General features: G+C 54.9%; 3 protein-coding genes across 3 annotated transcripts; 1 reads left to right on the forward strand and 2 right to left on the reverse strand.

Moving 5' to 3' along the window:
* Window positions 1-226: 226 nt before the first annotated feature.
* On the reverse strand, window positions 227-4,665 carry TERB2 (telomere repeat binding bouquet formation protein 2). The gene is made up of 7 exons (XM_071568830.1): window positions 4,602-4,665; window positions 3,746-3,827; window positions 2,339-2,484; window positions 1,348-1,424; window positions 644-732; window positions 448-536; window positions 227-372 (listed from the first exon to the last, which is right to left on the reverse strand). Exons 1-7 carry the CDS (start codon window positions 4,663-4,665, stop codon window positions 227-229), a joined length of 693 nt encoding a protein of 230 aa, XP_071424931.1.
* Window positions 4,666-7,035: 2,370 nt separating this feature from the next.
* On the reverse strand, window positions 7,036-9,512 carry B2M (beta-2-microglobulin). The gene is made up of 4 exons (XM_071568585.1): window positions 9,394-9,512; window positions 8,964-9,242; window positions 8,488-8,523; window positions 7,036-7,291 (listed from the first exon to the last, which is right to left on the reverse strand). The coding sequence occupies exons 1-3, from the start codon at window positions 9,464-9,466 to the stop codon at window positions 8,510-8,512; spliced, it is 366 nt and encodes a 121-aa protein (XP_071424686.1). The 5' UTR covers window positions 9,467-9,512; the 3' UTR covers window positions 7,036-7,291; window positions 8,488-8,509.
* A 1,931-nt stretch (window positions 9,513-11,443) lies between these two features.
* On the forward strand, window positions 11,444-17,111 carry PATL2 (PAT1 homolog 2). Its single transcript, XM_071568586.1, has 18 exons — window positions 11,444-11,714; window positions 12,465-12,564; window positions 12,679-12,995; window positions 13,117-13,185; window positions 13,293-13,358; window positions 13,663-13,830; window positions 13,948-14,037; window positions 14,257-14,411; window positions 14,504-14,581; window positions 14,674-14,812; window positions 14,926-15,046; window positions 15,122-15,219; window positions 15,538-15,582; window positions 15,747-15,877; window positions 16,126-16,285; window positions 16,564-16,704; window positions 16,783-16,880; window positions 16,958-17,111. The coding sequence occupies exons 1-18, from the start codon at window positions 11,604-11,606 to the stop codon at window positions 17,109-17,111; spliced, it is 2,241 nt and encodes a 746-aa protein (XP_071424687.1). The 5' UTR covers window positions 11,444-11,603.
* The last annotated feature ends 2,450 nt before the right edge of the window (window positions 17,112-19,561 follow it).

Genomic DNA, 19,561 nt, shown 5'->3' on the forward strand with positions numbered 1-19,561 from the left:
GGCTTAAACCCTCCCCTTCTGGTAGGAATAAAAAGACAAAATATTTGTGTTTTGGGGAGAAATGTCTGTATTTGTTTGTTGTGAAGTTTAAGAAAAGTAAATATTTGCAGTGAATTTAGCCAGTGTTTAAACACATACCGAACACACTGAGCTGCAGTAGGATAATTTATAAATCCTTTCTGGCAGTTCTTAAACTGAAATTTTTGCTTCTCCAGCCATCTATTCCTTAAAATTTCCTTTTCACTTTGGTCTTCCTCTCACAGTAAATGCTAATTTTGGTTTGAACCCAGTAGGCTGCATAGCCCGATGTGCCAGGGATGAAATCATGGAGCTCGCCTTCGTATTTCTTCATGTCCCGGGCAGAGGCATATCCTGCACAGGATAAATGGGCTCACTGGGGTCCCTGCTCCCTCTGCTCCATCCACAGGCCTTTCCAGGTGTATTTACCTGTCACCATGTTGTTTATGGGATATTCATGGAGAACCTGGTATGGAAATTCCCCCTGGGCAGGCACTTCAGAGTCTGTGCTTCCATTACTTTATCAGGAGGGGAAAAAATTGGTGTGTTAGTTCTTATGCATTGGGATTGCTTGGAATTTGGGGGGTGTGTCCAAATCCCCCCACCCAGGGTAGTAGGAAAATACCTCTCATCCAGGTCTAGCACCTCCTCCTCTGGTTCCTCCTCACAGCCATTTCTCGCTGCCTCCGGTTCCTCTGGTGGATTTTCCTTGGGCTACGAATACCAATACAGGACTGAGTTAAACTGTGCCCTGGGCCCTCCTGGAGCACTTGGGACATGCTCTGAGAATGGAATTTTTAGGGTTTGTGATTTCAAATGTAATTTAGAGCTTGATTTTAAATCTAAATGCGTTTTTGCTTCAAAAGTGCTAGGAAGTTGCTTTTAGAGGAGAGGGCACAGAAATGAGAGGGAAAGTGCTGTGCCAAAGGGCTGAGCTCTGCCTGTGACAATCAGAATCCCTGGAACAGTGTGTTGGGAGACTGGGCATCTGTCTGGGCAAGGTTTTCCTTGGCCCTGAAAGGTATTTATAAAAACGCTTCTTACTATCCTTTACAAATGTGGACAGATTAAGTTCCGACTGAGCTTTCATCTCTCTAATTTTCTGCCTGACACTTCCTGAGTTGCATGCCCATTTTTCCTAAGTTCCTGTGGAAACTCTGCTTAGTGAGGAAGTATTGAAAACCATCATTTTGTGGTCACTGCACCTCCAGCTGTTCTGAGACACATTTGATTCCCTATGTGGACTGAGGGTCTGGGATGAAAACCCTGGAGCTGACAGAACTCTTTATTTTTTTAAGCCACATCTATAGTATGTATTTCTCATCTTACCTTTTCTTTGGGGATGTCTGCCTGCTCCCAAATAAAACACCCGATTTTCCTTCTGATTTCTGCCAAGAACAATAAAATAAATGATGGTGAGGGCATAAAATAATAGGACTGTGGCATTGCTGCCTTTGCAAGGGCCCAGCACTCACAGGTGCCTCTGAGAACAAGCCAAAGGGCCAAGTCCTGGCCCTGGGCAAAGGCAATTCCAAGCACAAATTCAGGCTGGGGAAATGGATTGAGGACTTGAGGGTGTTGGATGAAGGCTGGACAGGCCCCAGCTGTGTGCACTGGGTCCCAAACCCCTCTGTGCCCTGGGCTGATCCCACAGCGTGGGCAGCAGGGGAGGGGGGGATTCTGCCCCTCTGCCCCCCTCAGGTGAGGCTCCACCTGCAGAGCTGCCTCCAGCCCTGGGCAACAACAGCACAAGGATGTGGAGCTGCTGAAAAAAGTCCAGAGGAGGCCACAGAGCTGCTCCAGGGCTGGAGCCTCTCTGCTCTGCAGCCAGGTTGGGAGAGCTGGGGGGGCTCACCTGGAGAAGAGAAGGCTCCAGAGAGACCTGAGAGCCCCTTCCAGAGCCTAAAGGACAGGGACTTGGGACAAGGGCCTAGGGAGACAAGGCAAAGGTGAATGGCCTTTAGTGGATAAAGGGCAGGCTTGGATTAGAGATTCAGCAGAAATCCTCCTCTGTGAGGTTGATGAGGCCTTTGCAGAAGTTGCCTAGAGAAGTTGTGGCTGCCCTGCCCCTGGAAGTGTTTAAGGCCAGAGCAGCCTGGTCTAGTGGAAGGTGTCTCTGCCCATGGCAGAGGGTGGAAGGAGATGGGCTTCTTTTAAGGCTCCTTCCAAAGCAAACCATCCATGATAACAGATGAAGTAACTCCAGCAAATGGAAATTCCCTCCCTGCAGGGAAGTAACTGGGGTTTCTGGTTTGCACCATGGCTAAGCTCATGGGGGGACCTGCTGGAATTAAAATCCAGGTAGATTTTTTTCCATGACCTTCTTGCAGGCAAGCAGGGGGCAGGACAAAGTGGCCCAGAACCACCGATGGCTTCTCTGTGGTGCCAGTGCGTGCGCACGCCGAGAGGTAACGCGAGTGAAAAACAGTGGCTCTGCCCTCCATGTAACTGAGGCTCTCGTGTATGCTGGAAGAGAAAAACAACTCGTTTCCAAAGTGAACCTGGAAATAAACCAAACCCAAGAAGTCTGGAGGGATGTTGTCATTAAAACCGGCCTGCTTTGTTATTTTTGGCAGCAGTGCCTGATTTCCTGTGATTTTCTAACTGAGATTCTGGCTGCCAGCAGCACCCCTGGAGAGCAGCCTGGGAGAAGGAAACCATGGACTGGGTAAACATATTTGTAGGGGTTTAGTGGCCCCACTCCACTCTTGAGGTGAAATATCTTTGGGAAGGGAGGGCAAAAACTCGATTTTTCTTCATTTATTCTCCCCACTGGTCCCTGTTCACACAGCTGAGCAAGGAAGGGAAGGTGGAGGGTGCTCAAGTTCTCACCATCCTCCTTAGAGGGTAACTAAATATTGTTTGTGGGGCTTAAGGGTATGGATAATGATTACATTTTCCCCAAGAAATTATCTAAATATGTACATGGAATATGTATTTTATACATATTGATACAGTATATAATTATATGTAATTCCCCTATGGGAACAGCCCAGTCCAGCAGCAAGTGTGGCGGAAGGAAAGTCATTATTCTGGTTTCCTCTGGATTCCCCTCCCACAGCTGGATCAGGTGGTGGCTGAAGGATTCCAAAAAACTAAGCCAGTTTTAAACTCTGGTGTGTTAAATAGAAGCTGCTTTGTTCAGCCTAGCAAAGTCTGCAGGAAACATAGCAATAGCCCCCCCATAGCAACTGCCCTAACAACAGCCCCTAAATATATTTACATGACAGTAAATAAATATTCACTGATATTGAGGAAATGAGAAAGATCCTGAAGTCTTTCCTTATATTCTTATGAATGTTCTGGAGCTCTCTATGTTTTCATATTAAGCATTTCAGCCCTTTACCAGACATTTTTACCCCACCATTCCTTTCAGCGTTAACTCACACCAGCTTTTTACCTCTGGGTTCCTTTCTTGGGGATGGTGTCACCTCTGTTTTAGACCTTGTTTTTCCAGCAGGTAATTCCCAGGCAGCAGGAAATTAGTACAATTAGTTTAATTTATATCAGAGTTAAGCTCAGCTCAACACATGGATGTTTTTTTTCTTTCTGTCTACCTACAGTGTAGCATGGTTGTGATCTTCCAGACTCCACCAAGGAGTAAAACCTCGACAGACCCATACCAGGACTTTAAAAACAACCCTCTGACTTTTACAGGAGGTCAGTATCCAGGAAATACTTTCCATTAAATACATTAAAGCCATAGACAAATGCCCCCATCACCCACCTGCGGGTGTCAGGGTGGGTGGCATCACTGCTGAAGAGGTACTCGGCGTCCAGCCAGTGGGTCAGTGCCCCTCCGCCGGCCACTGTGGGGGACAGGGGGTGAGGGGAAGATGGGCACACCAGGGAGTCCACACCTTGGGGTGACCTGCAGTGGGGACAGCTGGTTGTGGGGCCACAGGCATGGGACCTGAAGTGAGAGCTGTGATGGGCCCCCACGGCTGTGGGACTCCCACTGCCCCACTGAGGGTCAGTTGGGGCTTTTCCTCAGTGTGGGGGCACCACTGGCTGTGCTGGCACTGGAGGGACCAGCCACAGCATGCTCTGCCCTGTCCTGGGAGGCTCAGACCCACTGAGAGGTGATGGGGTTGTGTGCCCACTGCTGTGCCCTGCTGAGGGGTGGCAGGGCTGGACCCCCCTTCATCCCCACCGAGGGGTGGCAGGGCTGGACCCCCCTTCATCCCCACCGAGGGGTGACAGGGCTGCATCCCCCCCATCCCCACTGAGAGGTGACAGGGCTGTACCCCCCTCATGCCCACTGAGGGGTGGCAGGGTTTTGTCCCCTCTTCTCTGCCCCACCGAGGGGTGACAAAGCTGTGCCACTCTCCTCATCCTCACTAAGAGGTCACAGGGCTTTGGCTTCTCTCCTCATCGCCACTGAGGGGTGATGAAGGTGTCCCCCTTCATCCTCATTCCTCATTGAGGGTGACAAGACTGTACCCCCCCCCTGCCCTGCCGAGGGATGATGAGGCTGTGCCCCCATCAAGAGGTGACGGGGCTGTGTTTCCCTCTCCATCTTCCCTCGGGCTCCTTGTCAGCTCGGTGTCCTCCCGGGCGCTGCCACCGCCGGTTCCCCTCACCCCAGAGTCCCCGCGGGCCCGGGCTGACACTCTGCGAGAACCAGGCACGGCGGCCGCGGAACATCGCGGCGGAACGGCCCTGAGGGGAGCCGGGACAGCCCTGTGGGATCAGCCCTGAGGGGAGGCGGGAACGGCCCTGACGGGAGCCGGGACAGCCCTGAGGGATCAGCTTGAGGGCGGGAACGGCCCTGCGGGGAGGCGAGAATGGCCCTGAGGGGAGATAGGAACTGCCTCGAGGGAAACAGCCCTGTGGGGAAGAGGGATTGGTCCTGAGGGGAGAGGGACAGCTCTGAGAGGAGACGAGAACTGTCCTCAGGGATCAGCCCTGACAGGAGGCAGGAATGGCCCTGAGGGGAGCTGGGACAGCACTGAGGGATCAGCCCTGAGGGAAGCCGGGCCCGGGCCCAAGGGAACAGCCCCGAAGGGAGATGGAACAGCCCTGAGGGGGGACAGGACCAGGCCTGAGGGAACAGTCCTGAGGGGCAATGGTGGCAGGAAAACCAGCCGAAGGATGGTGTGGGGAAAACGTCTTGGAGCTGTGCCAGGGCAAATTTAGGCGGGATATCTGGCAAAAGTTCTCCCCTAGAGGGTGGTCGGACTCTGGAACTGGCTTCCCAGGGCAGTGGTTGCTGCCCCAAACCTATCAGTTCTCAGGGAGTGTTTGGACAATGCCCTCAGGCACATGGTGGGACTGTTGGGGTGTCCTCTGCAGGGCCAGGAGCTGGACTTGATCCTTGTGGATCCTAAGGTGTTCTAGAAGTTTTTCTCCCCAAACCACCCATATTTTATTGACTGAGGAAACTACAGCAGATTTTCTTGTGTTTCATAAAGCACAAATGAGGCTTGTTTTATATTTCAAACTTCCCAAGCCATGCCTCATGATAACCTATCCACTGGGAACTGTTGTTGAAAAGCCAGAAGCAGTGACACCCTGGGTATTGGAACCCCAAGGATGCCAGATAAAACAGAAGGTGTATCCAGATACTGAAATCCAGGTATTACTCAAAATCAGCCTCTGGGGTGGTCATGTGTTCTTGTTCCTCCACAGACAGGGGATTTTTGAGTAAACCATCCAAGTATTTCCTAAGTAAGACCAGGAAAAAAATGCCACAGATGCAATCAGGGGAAAGACTCCCCCAGTGTGAGAAGATGCTGACGTGTCCTTTGGAGATGGGGTGGTCTCATGTTACCTCCACAGCATCTTCACCTTCTGCAGTCAACTCCACTTGTGTCCTAGCTAGGATGAAGCTTTCCTGGTGAAGTGGTTACTCACCTGGGTACCCACCCAGAGTGGTTACTCTCTACTGCTCTTGAGGATAGTAAAGGTGGAGCCGAGCTGGTAGAAAGTACCCTGATGGCCCTTTGCGATCCACAGGGGACCAGAATGTTCTCCACAGCAACTCGGGCTCACATAGCAGGTTGTGGTGCTCCACTGGGTTACTGGGGGAGAAGTCCACACCTTTTTCCCCCTCCCAGATGATCTCCTCCCACCCAAGGACCTCTGCTGGGGCTGTGACAGTCCCTGGCCAATCCCCTGTGCACTGGATCTGGTGGGTCCTCCTGTCCCACACTGGGTGACATGCTCTGTACATGATCACCCAGCTGTGACAACCTCACCCCTCCTGGTTTTGGTTTGAACACTTAAAAACCTGAAGGTATCACCATAACCAGGCCCTGCACACCAGCAATCTCCCACCTGGGTGCTGGAACTCCAAGTCTGGATTTTCCTAATCCTTAACAAAAAATATGGTTGTAATAAAAGGAGCTACAGAACAAGCCACGATCCCTCAAAAGCCTCAGGTGGGTGTTTTGCAACACCAATCACTGCAAATCTTAATAAACCCCAGATGGGTTGTGTGACTGCCAGGGTCTCCAGGAACCCTTGTTCACATATAGAAGATCCACCTCAAGTTATCACACTGATTTCTTAATAAAAGAAAAGCAGGCTAGTGGGAACAGATTTTGGGTAGTGCCGTCAACCCCCATGGTGTGACAGATGATGCCCCCAACCACTCTTCTCCATGGGGTCAGCCACAGAGAAGAGAAAAACAGAACTGAAATTCACTGACACATTTCCTCCAGGCTCAGCTTTACACCCCACAGCCCAAGGTGCATCAGCTGGAATTTTCTGCCCTTGGAGTGGGCACCATTTCCTGCCCCTCACTCCATGTCCCACCCCATGGCCCCAAGGTTTCTTTATCCCTTTTTTATCCCTTTATCCTTCCCTTCAGGGCCACACAGGAGCCTCCAACCAGGCAGATATAACATCAGCCAGAAAAGTCATTACTTCTTTTTTTGTAATTGATGGAAAATTAGTTTTGCACCTTCTCAGTAGCTGAAAAAAGCACAACTGAGCATCACTGCCACAAAGCTCCAGATCCACTCACAACCCAGAGGCCACGGGGAGCCCATGAAATCAGCTCATGTTATTGAATGATTCAAAAAAACATTTTAATCACTGACTTCATTAGAAATCATGTGTAATTTAAAGCAGTGAAGAGTTAAAATTGTTTTTAAGCAGTAATGTGTGCATTTATAGCTACCTGCTCAAAAAGCCCCCAGGGCTACTTCAGTGTACAAATGGTATTTTAACAACAAGCATTATTAAAGAATTCCTTGAAGCAAGATGATCACTCATAAGTGGACATAAGCTCAAAAAGATTTTGACTTGCAAGCAGAATTCTTCACACCTGCATGGGAGAGAGGAGATGGACATCAATCACTCTGGTCACACCTTCAACCATAATTATTTTAGGCATGAAAAATGGTTTCCTCAAGAGCACTCTGACTGCACTGTCCCAGCTGCAGGCACAGGCCCACCTTCCAGTGAAATAAAAATCCTGTAGAAACTGCTTTTCCATCCCCTTTCTGGAGGGGTTCAGAGTTCAACAAATCAAGAGGTTCCTTGCTCTACACCCCAGGCAACTTGCCCTGCTCTCAACTCCTCCACTCCAGCTGAGCAAATCCTTGTCCCCAGACCCCAGTGAAGTCACCCATGTCCCACACCCAGTCAAGCTTGGCACCCCTTACCACTGGTGACCTCGAGGCTGACGCCCCACCCAACCAAAGCCATGGTGCCATGTTGCCACAGGACATCCAAGACCCTGCCTGTGGCCCAAGTCCCCATCCCTGCTGCACAAAAGCTGCCCAAAACCAGAAGAGTGGCCATATACAACTCTGTAGAGCTCTACAAGAGTAGGGTCATTTCAAGAGAAGTCCTGCCAAGCCTTGTCCTGGGCAGTTAATCATTATCCAGCCTCTACCAGGGCATTTACATAAGTCGTTTCAACCAGTGTTATGTCACCTGCACTACATATCTTCAGGTTGCCTTCCCTGATCAAGGTTTAAACTAGACTTTCTCTGTTGCTAAATCCAGATCAGTTACACGAAGACAGTTTGGAGAATATGAAGCCCTCAAGCTCTGAGACACTGGTGATTAAACCCAGAACTGCTTCTGGTTTGTGCCTCATGAATCCCACACTGTGCTGCCCACCTGCTGCAGGGTTAACCAGCCTGCCTCCCACCATGGCACGGGGATTTCCACCTACAGCAACTGCTTCCTCCCCAGACAGCAAACAGCACCGTGGAGCCTGAGGAAGCACTAAGAGACCTGTGACAACTCTCAGTGGTACATGGTAGACACAGCGAAGACATGGAGAGAAGGTTTTCTCCAAAGGTCTCCTTTCTTTTGACTCCAATAGGCAAGGGATAGCCAAGAACAGGCCAAAATAGTGGGTAGAAGGAAAGTGGGGAGAGTCCTGTGCCCCAAATCACCAGTAACTACTTTTTGGGGGTGCTTGCCTCTATTCCTTGACTCTTCAAGTTACACACTCTTCCCCTACAAAAATGGGTCTGTGTCCCCCTCACCAGCACCAGCATAACTCACCATGGATGATGCCAGACACAGCTCAGAAGTCTGGATCTGCAGGGAAGGACAGAGCATTAGACTTTGGTCGAGACAGCAACCCCTCCCCAGTCCTCACAAGCCCACCCCCACTGGGTGTAACCAGAGAGCTGCCCTCGGCTGGGTCACCACCATAGTGCCCACCACTGTGTCCTCCTTTCTATTTTAAATATAAAACCAAAACCACTGTGTGAGCTCTCTCCTATCCGCATGACTTCATTAGGGCAGAGACTGGACAACACAGCACCACCAAATCCACGACACCGTGGCATGTTCTCTCTGAATCCTTCATGGATACGTGTAACAGCCTTTGCAGCTGAAACCAAGTTAGTTTTCCATCTCTAACACAAGACCTTCAACACCCCACCCTATGAAAACATCCACTTCCCATGAAGCGGAATGGTGACACCATGGTTATAAACTACAGGAAACTGAGGAGGAAGGAAGGGAAGGCGTACCCCATCGGTAGATCTGTGGCTCCGTCATGGTGGAATGCATCACCCTGCAAGCGTACTCGTCACCCTCCGCGGGAGAAAAGGGCGCGTAGACCAGGCGCTGGAACCGCCACTTCTCGTTGAAGGATAAGTCCCCGTACTTGACGTCGGGCATAGGTTGGCCATTCTTCAGGAGCTCCACCTCGATCTTGGGTGGGTGAAAGTCGGTGATGAAGCAGTGGAGAGTGTTCTCCTTTCCCTCCACAGCGCGTGTACGGGCGTAGACTTCGACCTTCGGCGCCTCTGGAGAGGAGAAAAAGCGCGGTGTGAGAAGGGGGGCATCGCCTCGATGGCAGCGCTCGCCCACTCACTCACCCCGCACAGTGACCGGACCCGGGACCCCCCAGCCCCTCAGTCCTCCCGCAGGACCCTTCACACCGCCTCCGGCACTCACGATCGGTGGCGTCCCCCGGGCCGAGCAGCGCCAGCAGCACCAGGACCCCGAGTCCCAGGACACCCTGCCCCATGATAACTTCTCGCCGTCCCGTCACGATACCGACTGACTCGGTACGCCCCCGCGCCGCCTTTTCTACCTTCTCACGCCGCGACCAATCGCGACGCGGAGCGGCCGCCGCGTCATCAGTCTCTTGGCAGAACGGGAGCGCCGAGGTTGTGTCGCGCCAGCGCACTGCGGGGAGCGCGGCACTTTCGCATTCAGTTTCGTTTCTGCCGTGGGGCCGGGTGCAGACAGCTCGGGGCGCGGGTCACCCCCGCCCACATGTGAGCCCAGGGGGGCAATGCCACCTAGCTTGTACCGGCCACAGTGTGGCCACAGGCCCAGGGCAGTGATCATCCCCCTGTACTGGGCACTGCTGAGGTCACATCTCGAATTCTGTAGTCGGTTCTGGGCCCCAAACGACAAGAAAGACATTGAGGGGCTGGAGCGTGTCCAGAGGAAAAACGGAGCTGGGGAAGTGGCTGGAGCACAAGTCTGACGAGGAGCGGCTGAGGGAGCTGGGGCTCTCAGCCTGGATAAAAGGAGGCTCAGGGGGTGACCTTGTCACTCTTCCCAGCTCCCTGACAAGAGGGTGGAGCCAGGGTGGGGTCGGGCTTTGCTCCCAGGGAACAAGGGGCAGGACAAGAGGAAACAGCCTCAAGCTGTCCCAGGGGTGGTTTAACTTGGATATGAAATAAAACTTCTTCCCTCATTGGACTGTCCAGCCCTGGCACAGCTGACCAGAGCAGTGGTGGAGCCCCCATTCCTGAAGAGATTTTTAAAGGCATGTGGATGTGGCACCTGGGGACATGAGTTAGTGGTGGCCTTAGCAGTACTGGGGGCGTGGTTGGACTCGATGGTCTTAGATGTTTTTTCCAACCTAAATGGACGTATAACCCACATCTTGCAGAATATTTTGCTTCCAGGGATTGCATTATGCCAATAGCCTAGAGTAGCACAGTTCATCCACCTTCCTTTCTGAACCTCCCCTGAGGCCTGTGTGGAATGTCTCAGTCCAGCAGCTGCAGGGTGAGGGATTGACTCTGTGTTTTGAGTGCAGCATGGACTCCCCAACATCAAGCATGAGAAACCCAAGGCCAAAGAGCCAGGTTTTCTGGTGCCTTGGCTGGGAATGCCACCAAGCGGCCTGGTAATACTGCTTGGAGGGGGGAAAAAAAGGGAAAAGAAAGGAAGGTCATTACTAGCAGGAAGAAAACAGCGGCATCATGGAGGTCCTCTAACACTGGGCCCCTTCAGGACTTGCTTGCTTACTACATCCTATTAAAACCTAAATTAAACAAATAAAGCACCTACTGAGAACATCCTAAAAACAGCACGTAAAAAAGAAGAAAGGAAAATGCTGAAAACACTTGTTACCAATCCCCACTGCCTCAGCTCCTGCTGGGTTTGCTGGCTGCCTGGTGGGTGGCGCAGTGGCCACACAGCTGAAAACATTCAGTTTTCATTGAGATAAGCAGACCAGCTACAGCCAGAGCCTTATCAGGGATGGCAGGGCTGCAGGAGAAACTGTCTCCAAGTGCCATGACAGTGATGGAGCTGCCATCAAGGTCATTGCATTGAGGGTCACCGCCCCAGTCCAGCCCCAACCCACAGGCAGTCTGGCCCTGCTCAGGTGGGCAATCCCCTCACTCAGGTGGGCAATATGCTTGGCTAGAGAGCACTGATCACACAAAGAGCTGATGGCAGGATATGGACCCCTTCCCTGCCTTGTGGGACACAAATCCCTGGTGACAGCTCCACCATAACCAGTGACACCCAACAGACTCTCCCCACGAAGAGAAGCTGAACTACAACTCTTTTCCACATGATATTTTTAAAAGGCTGCAATGATTTGGTCAGAGCAGCCAAATCTTCCTTTTGTGGGGCATTTCTGCTTTTATTGGCAGATAGAATTATTTGGGAGTGGTTGACATAATCAGGATGTTCTCAGCACTCGGAGGGGACAAGGACAGCCCACTGTGCTTGGCAAGACACAGAGATCCCCAGCGCTAGTGTTGCCCGCTGTGCTTTCAAGCCCACACCTCTACATCTCCAGAGCGCTTCCGTCCAGGCCACATCCCACAGGTTTCCCCTAACTCCTCAGAGGGATATCAGCTCAGAGAACGCCATGGCAGGCAGGAAGAGACGGGAGCAATGGGAAAGCCGCGATGGGATGTTCTGCTCCCCAAGGGCCGCAGGTGGGGGTCAGTAAACCTTACCATCCTCTTCATGCCCTCCGCTCCATCCCCATCCACGCCCGTCGCGGGGGGCACGGCCAGGTGAGTGCGCATGCGCGGAGCGCAGATGGACGCCGCCATGCTGTACGGCGGGCTCAGGCGGGGAGGTCAGCTGGGCGCCGCCATGCTGTACGGCAGGCGCAGGTGGGGAGCTCAGCTGGGCGCCGCCATGCTGTACGGCAAGCGCATGCCGGGGCAGCGGGGGCGGCCCGTAAAAGGCGGCGGCGGGGGCAGCGCGGCCCCGTAGAGGGTCGCGGGACGGAGACGGGACGGAGACAGGGCGGGTGGGAGGGAAGAGGCACCGCGGGATGGCGGAGGGCGGCGAGCCCGTTGTGAGTGCCCGCCCTGCTCCGCTGCTCCCTCCCCGCAGCCGCTTCTCCGCGTCCCGCCCCCTCCGCGGTGCTCGTTCCCCGGGGCTGGCGCTCCCCGGAGCGGTCGGTGCCGGAGTAGGCGCTGCCCCGTTGGTGCTGGTGGGGTGCTCTTCACTACCTTGTGCTGCTCGCGTGCTGCTCGTGCCCGCATAGCGGGGTGTTCACTCCGCAGCCCAGTGGTGTCTTAGCGCCAGCCGGGCTGGTGCTGTCCCGTGCCCGCATCCTCCGGACTCGGCAGGCTCAGCTTGCGGGTCCTGCCCTCGCTGGCAGTGCCAGTGGCTCCGGCTCTTCCCTTCTCCACCTGGCAGCCCTTGGGGCTGCCTGGCACCACCAGCGGGGTCGGGGGGAGGTTGGGGACCCCTCTGGGAGAACGTTAGGCTTACCGCTCCCTTAGCGAGAACCCTGCTGCTTCCGACTCCAGATCCTCGAGGACTTCTTGCTGGGGGAAGATGCACCTCTGCTGGAGATGGCCGAGGAGGATGAGGAGCTCGACCTGTACAACGAGATGACTTTTGGGTTAGGTAAGACCTCAGGGGAGCCCCAGTGTCGGGGAGATCAGCCAGCACCCAATGCAGGGAGCAGGGACCCCCGTGGGCACTCACCCACCCTGCCCTGTTCTGCTTCCCTGCTCCAAGACCGATACCCCATGGAGGACACCCCAAAACTCCTGGTCCCACCAAATATGAGCCCTGAGGTGGCTGAAGTGGTAGCAGAGGAGACTGAAGCAAAGGAAGAACCAGAGCTTGGAGTGGCTGAGCAGCTGGTGGAGCTGGGAGAGCCCCTGCAGGAAGGAGGGACAGAGCTAGAGGGGGAGCAGGTGGGCTCTGAGTTGGAGGAAGAGGAGCTGGAATCTGAAGAACAACAGGAGGACGAACAGGAGCCCTGTGAGGAGCTCATTGACTTGGGAGACCCGGCAGTGATGAGAGCTGTGCAGAGCAAACCCACGCTGGAGGTGACGTGTGAGCGGGGAGGGGGATCCTGCTGCTCCCCTCTCTGCCCCCACCCCTGTGGGTCCTGCCCCACAGAGGGCCCTGGGGGAGGAAGACAGATCTGTAACTCTTCTTTCCTTGCAGAGCCAGGACTCAGCGGTGCTGGACAGTAGGATTGGTTCTTCTTGGACAGAGTTTGGCAAGGAGGACATGGTAAAAATGTCCCCTCCCAGCTGGTCATGAGGCTGAGTGGCCCTGACAGTGTTCCCTGCCCCTCTCCTGTCCTCTTACCCCATGCCTACCACCTCCATGTCTTCCAGCTGGCGATGGATCCTGTGATGTGGGGCTCCTGCTCTGGCACTATCCCGCCCCACCCTGTGCTGGAGGTGGGTACCCCCATCCTCTGGAGGTGCACAGATGTGTCTTGGGTGCCAAGGCTGTAGATGGAGCTGCCCATCCATAGCAGAGCCTGGGTTTGAAGGCAAAACAGTTGAGTTTGGGGGGATTGGGACTCCCATGCTGGGTGTCCCTGTGGGTTCCCAGCTGCATTATGTTACCACAATGGGAGCCCAGCTGGTGCATGGTCTGTTTGAGTAAAGACTGAAGGTTTTGGTGAGCTGCCTGATGCTGGGGAAATGAAACTGATCCCAGCTGGGCCCCATTTCTACATCCTGCTGCCTCCTCCTGCAGGATAAAGCCATCCTCCAAGTCCTGGAGAGGCCCCCACCATCTGCCAATATGGCTCTCAACTTCCTCGGCTCCCCCATTCAGAGGGGCTATGGAGGCTCTCCCCGGCTTAAGCACCCCGACTTAAGACTGATGTCCCCCAAGTCCTTCCCCCAGCGCTTTCTCCAGCAGGTAAAGGTTGGTGGAGAGGCTCTTGCATTCCCTCTTTCTCTGCCCCCCTGTCCCTGGAGGTGCAACCTGGAGAGACAAGGCTTGTCCCAGTGACGCTTCCCGTCTCCTGCCTCACAGCAGGTGCCTCCGATGTCTCCTCGCTCCCTGTGCCCACCTCAGCCCTTCCCACTAGCTCACAGGCCCCCTCCACTCTTTACTTCCAGCCAGGTAATACTGTGCACTGTCAGACACCACAGTGTCCCCACTGAGGTGGCTCTGGAGGGGATGGTGATGGTGGCAGGATCCCAGGGTGTCACCTTGCAGTGGTACCAGAGTGTGTGGCCCCTGTGGAGGTGGTAGCTAGAAGCCAGCACAGAGTTGGCTGACTTCTCTGGGATGTTTGGAAGGGAAGGCTCAGACCCTTGATTGCTTCTTTCTCCCTCTCAGACTGCAGGGTACACATCTCCAGCCCCTTTCCAGTCCAGCTCCCCCACCATGGGCAGCCCACCGCAGCCCCTGGCCATGCACTTTGGTCCCATTTCCCCCTCCTTGGACCCTGCTCTCTTCTTCAGCCCTTCAGCCAGCAGCCAGCTGAACCTCAGGTAGCAGGATTGGGGTGTCTGGGTGGGACCCCACAAAGTAGCTGGGGGGGTGTTCTGAGCCCCCTCTGACCCCTATCTGGTCTCCCCTGCAGCACACCCAGCCACATGACCCAGCTGCACCCCCAGCATCAGCGAATCCTGACGCAGCGGCAGGGCAGGCAGGTGCAGAGGTATGGGGGGGGGAGGGAGGTCCCCAGGGAGCTGGAGGGTGCAGGGGGGGCTCTGAATGGTCACAAAAGGCTGGGGTCTTCTCCTGTGCCAGTGTCTCCCCCAAGAAGCTGTGGTCTCCTAAAGTGGACCCTCATGCTGGGCTGATGACCTCCAAGGAGAAGGACTGGGTCATCAAGGTGGAGATGATCCAGCTGCAGAGTGAGAACATGGATGATGACTACTACTACCAGGTGAGCTCCTGCTAGCAGCACCTGTGGCTTGTTCTCCTTGGGGCTGGGCTTTGGGAGCTAGAGAAACCCTCCAGGGTGGTGGAGGGTGCTCTTGGCTATGCCTGTTTTTGCAGTGGTACTACCACCGGCTGGAGCGCAGGCAGGTGGAGGAGGAGCTGCTGGGTGGGCGCAACAAGCTGGAGCGCCCAAAGCTGGTCACCCCATTCATCCAGAAAGTGGAAACCTATGACTCTGGTGAGGGTTGGGATGAATGTTGGAGGCTGGGCAAGGGGTTGTGGCTGTGGTCTCACTGTGTCCCCCATCTCACAGTGGTGCGCATCGCCGGCTCGCTGGGCCAGGTTGCCGTGTCCACCTGCTACAGCCCTCGCCGGGCTATCGATGCTGTGCACCACGCCCTTGTGGAGGAGGTAGGTGAGGGGAAGCCAGGCTGGTTGGTGCCTTGAATTGTCAGGAATGCTGCTTTGAGCTCCCCCTGGACTGTGGAGCAGCTATAGGAGCTGCCCCAAGCAGTGGGATGGGGGAGGTCCCACCTCAACAGTGTAGCTTGTCCCCAGCCAAGGGGTGGGATGGAGTTTCAGGCAGTCAGAGCTGATTGTGGTCTCCCTGTGGGATTGCTCTGTGTCCTGAAGCTGCCTCTGATCCCCAGGGAGCAGCTGGCCCAGCACTGGGCAGTGCTGTCTGGGGCTTGCTGTAACCCTTGTGCCTTCCTTTCTCCCCTCCCAAAGGCTGCAGGGAGCCACCGGCTGCGAGCACTTCACAGGATTGAGAAGGTGAGTGAGTGGCAAATCGGGGCAGGGTGGGATGGTCCAGGTGCTCTGTTTGCATCCAGGGATCTCTCCCAATGGGACATCTACCTGGGCAGAGCAGGGGCCAGGAATAACCAGTTGGTAGGAGATGCTCCAAGCTTCCTCCTTACAGTGTGCCCTTTCTCCAGCTCTTCCTGCAACTGCTGGATGTGGAGGAGGTGCAGCGGAAGATGTCCCTGGCCCTGGGGGAGGAGCAGCAGAGCCAAGAAGTGGAGAGTATCTACCAAGCCTTGAAAATCGGGGCTTGCAGCAGTGAGGAGTGAGTCTGTGCTGTGGGGAGAGGGGAGTGGGCAGTACAGCCTGGTCTTCGTGAATCTGAGATATGGTCATGGATGAGCAGGTCTGGGTGTTGGGGAGTGTTGGATACTGCCTGCTGTGTCACCATGGGCTGTGCTGACCCTGCCTGTGAGCCTTGTCCTCCACTGGAGCTGATGCTCATCCTTTTGGATGTGGACAGAGATGCCCCAGGTCTCCCAGGATTTGTGCCAATGGAGCCTTCATCCCCAGGGAGGCAGAGGATGAGTTCCTGCAACTGTTGTGTGTGAGGAAGGGCAAGAAGCTTGTGGCCCGGCTGCTGCCCCACTTGACCCAGGAGCAAAAAGAGAAGATCCTGCTGACCATCACCCACCATCTGCCTTTCCTCATGAAGAAGGATATGCTGGATGAGGTGAGCAGCATCAGCTGGGGCAAAGATGACCTGCGCTGTCTCCTTCCCCCTTTTGCTCACACTGGGGGGATACCCTGGGTGATTGAGGGGGGGGCCTGTCTTGAGGGTTGACATTAGATTGGAGTCTCTTCCCTTCTCCAAGGAGGAGGAGAAGGGTCTCCAGGAGAGCTTAAAGCAGTCCTGGTGGCGGTGTCCCTCCACCCCAGGTGTTGGAATGGGGCTGTGGCTGTGACTGGTCAAATGATCTCAGATTCCTGCTCTCCCCTCTGCCCTGCCAGTCTCTGCCCCTGCTCTACAGCCCATTGAATGATGTAGTGGGCAGGATGACCTTCAGCAAACTCATTGAAGTCCTGCAGGAGCTCACTCAGCCTCTGCCTGGGTCCCCTGAGCTCCCCCTTGCCATGGCCTTGAAGAACCAGGTATGTGGCCCTGAGCATTAGTGTCCCTGGGATGCCACCACTGCTGGCTCTGATATTCCTCCTGGTGCTTCCCTGCAGTTTGGGATCTCCTTGCTCTATTCCCTGTTGAGCCATGGGGAGAGGCTGCTGTCATCGGATGTGCCGCTGGAGCCTCGGAGTGGAGACTTTGAGGCGTGGTGAGAGGCTGTATGAGCTTTTGAGGTGGGGGGTTTGCCAGCCTATGGGGTGCTCACCCCTGTGCCGGTGCCCCCAGGACAGACACGGTGTACCTGGTGGCTCGGGAGCTGTCGCAGGTGCCCAAGGCCTCCCTGGTGGAGCCTCTCTTCTTGCCCAGCAACCTCCTCTCGCTCTTCTGCCGCTACCTGGACAAGCAGACTGTCCACCACCTGGAAGCCAAGATGGAGTGAGTATTGCCTGGAATGGTTCCCTGGGGATCATCTGGGAGAGGAGGAGTGGGACAGTATTGGGGCCTCACTGCTTCCAGCCCCCTTTGGACTTACCTTCAGACCTCCCTGGTGCTGAGTTGATCCTTGTGCCTTTGCTTCTGCTTCTCTGGGGTGGGTCAACAATCTGATCCTCCAACCTCATCATTCCCTGCAGGTGCTCCCCACTGCCATCAGAGGCTGCCATGCTGTGCTGAGCCCTGGGAGCTGGGAATGGAATCTGGGGCCAGCGGTGCTGGGAACAGGCAGGGCCAAACACCATGACTTTTGAGTTTGGAAGCAAACACTTACCCTGGTGCAGGGCACTGTGGGTGATGTGGGCACTGGCAGGGGTGATCCTGCCCTGCCCTGGTGCCTGGGAGCACAGGGAGGGGAGGTGGGTGTAACTTATTTTGGCCTCACACCTGGCAGTGGTGTCAGGCCCAGGATCTGCACAGGGGCTCTGGGAGCACCCAGGGGGTGGAATTTGTGTACAGCACTTGATACAAAATAAAAAGGTGATTAACCAGCAACTTTGTCTCCTGTGGGCATCGCTGGACATGGACACCCTGGTCTGGGATGGTGGAGATCCGGTAAAGGGGAAGGAAAAGCTCAGAGGACCCAGAAAAAGAGGATCAAAGGGATGGAGCAGAGGATCCATGTGTCTGGGGAAGAGCAGGGTTGAGTGTCCGGGGACTGGAATGGGCTGGAAGAGAAGGGATGTGGGAGAGGAAACATGGGTCAGAGCTTGACCTGTGGGGAAGAAAAGATCTGTGCAGGCATCTGGGAGCCCAAGGGAAGGATATGGGGCATCTTAAACATGCATGGGTGAGTCATAAAGCACCTCTTGTCTCCAGTGAGCTCCCAAGAACTCTTTAGTCCTAAAGTGCTCCTCACACTTCATCCTTGGGGAGTTTTTGGGACAGCTGTGTTCATCCCTAGATGTCCACTTTAAAACTCACTGAGGCAATCCAGGAGGATCCCTGTGTAGGGTCCCACCTGCCAGCCAAAGGATGGATCTCACAACTCCTGGAGGGAATTTCAGACAGGAGGGAACAAACAGCTGTTCACTGATAGAAGGAATGGGGGAGGACACCAGAGAATTCTTCAGATAAAGATAAGCTGTGTTATATTTTCTGTTTTCTCCTTGCCTGGGAGCCAGCCTGGATGAAGGATGAGAGTGTGACATGGCTGCAGCCATGTATTAGACCAAGTGGAAGGGTTGGAGGTCTGTGCTGGATTTTGCTGCTTCATTGCAGCAAACAGCTGAGGGAAAAGAAGGAAAATCCATCTCTCCTACAACTGAGGGGCTTACAGCACCTAGCAGCTCCCTCAGTGTTTCCCACCTGGAGAAAGAGACCTTCTCCCTGGGGCAGCACTCAGGAATTAATCCAGCTGAGGGGGGTCTGGCAGGTCAGGGTCCCCCATATGGTCCAGCTGCATCTGGATCTTTTCCCTGAGCCCACAGCTGGTGGAAGTCCAGGGTGTCTCAACCTGGCTCTGCCTCACCTGTTGCCCTGCCTGGCTCCTCCTGGCACTGTCCTGAGAAGATCGTGGCCCACCATGAGTGGGCTGTCGCTGCCATGAGGATATGGGGCTCATCCTGGGATGTCTGGGGTGAGCAATGGGGTTTATCCTGGGACAGCTCCAGGGTCTGGGACTCATCTTGGGGCATACAGGTTTCATTCTGAGATGTTTGGGAAGTATGGGGCTCATCCTGGCATGTCTTGGAGATTCTGTGGGTTAACCCTGGAATGTCTTGAGGGTATGGAGCTCATTCTGGGATGTTTTGGGGGCTACAGGGCTGGGGGTGGTGGTGTGGGGGGGTGTGGTGGTGGGTTTGAGGCTCATCCTAAGATGTCTTGAGATCCTGGAATGTCTTGGAAGTCATATAGGTCTCATCCTAGGATGTTTTGGGTGGTATAGGGCTTATCCTGATGTTTCTGGGGGACTATGTGGCTCATCCTGGGACACCTTGGGGCTTATAGGGCTTATCCTGAGGTATCTTGGGAATTGTATGTGACTCATTCTGGGATGTTTTGAGAGAGTATAGATTTAGTCCTGGGATGTCTTGGGGGGTATAGGACTCAGCCTGGCACATCTTCAGGGTGTGGGCTCATCCTGGGACATCTTGGAGGTTGTATGGGGGGCTCATCGTGGGCCATCGTCAGGGCAGTGAGGGCAGGAGCCATCCCGGCATGTGTTGGAGGGAGGCAGGAGCCCATCCCCTGTGCTCCGGGGGATACGGGCCGACCCCCCTGACCGGGCCCACCCACCCCGTGCCCGGCCCCGCCTCAGGCGCTGAGGGGGACACGGCGCCCTGGGCTCACCCACTTCCCCCGGCGGATGGGGGGGGGCACCACACCCCCCCTTCACCGCCACAATGGTACGGCCCAGTCCCCTGTTTCCATGGTGACGGTGCGACGCCTGCCAGC

This window comes from Pithys albifrons, chromosome 13, assembly GCF_047495875.1.
Source record: "Pithys albifrons albifrons isolate INPA30051 chromosome 13, PitAlb_v1, whole genome shotgun sequence".
Classification (NCBI taxonomy): Eukaryota; Metazoa; Chordata; class Aves; order Passeriformes; family Thamnophilidae; genus Pithys; species Pithys albifrons.

Excerpts from the sequence above, each read along its gene's own strand:
- B2M (XM_071568585.1), bottom strand. The coding sequence starts at position 9,466 with ATGGGGCAGGGTGTCCTGGGACTCGGGGTCCTGGTGCTGCTGGCGCTG. Across the intron at positions 9,243-9,393 it reads CCCGGGGGACGCCACCGATC|AGGCGCCGAAGGTCGAAGTC; the intron begins GTGAGTGCCGGA and ends TCTCCTCTCCAG.
- TERB2 (XM_071568830.1), bottom strand. The coding sequence starts at position 4,665 with ATGTTCCGCGGCCGCCGTGCCTGGTTCTCGCAGAGTGTCAGCCCGGGC. Across the intron at positions 3,828-4,601 it reads GGGCCCGCGGGGACTCTGGG|TGGCCGGCGGAGGGGCACTG; the intron begins GTGAGGGGAACC and ends TGTCCCCCACAG. Across the intron at positions 733-1,347 it reads CAGACATCCCCAAAGAAAAG|CCCAAGGAAAATCCACCAGA; the intron begins GTAAGATGAGAA and ends TGGTATTCGTAG.
- PATL2 (XM_071568586.1), top strand. The coding sequence starts at position 11,604 with ATGGGATGTTCTGCTCCCCAAGGGCCGCAGGTGGGGGTCAGTAAACCT. Across the intron at positions 11,715-12,464 it reads GTCGCGGGGGGCACGGCCAG|ATCCTCGAGGACTTCTTGCT; the intron begins GTGAGTGCGCAT and ends TTCCGACTCCAG. Across the intron at positions 14,412-14,503 it reads AGCAGCCAGCTGAACCTCAG|CACACCCAGCCACATGACCC; the intron begins GTAGCAGGATTG and ends TCTCCCCTGCAG.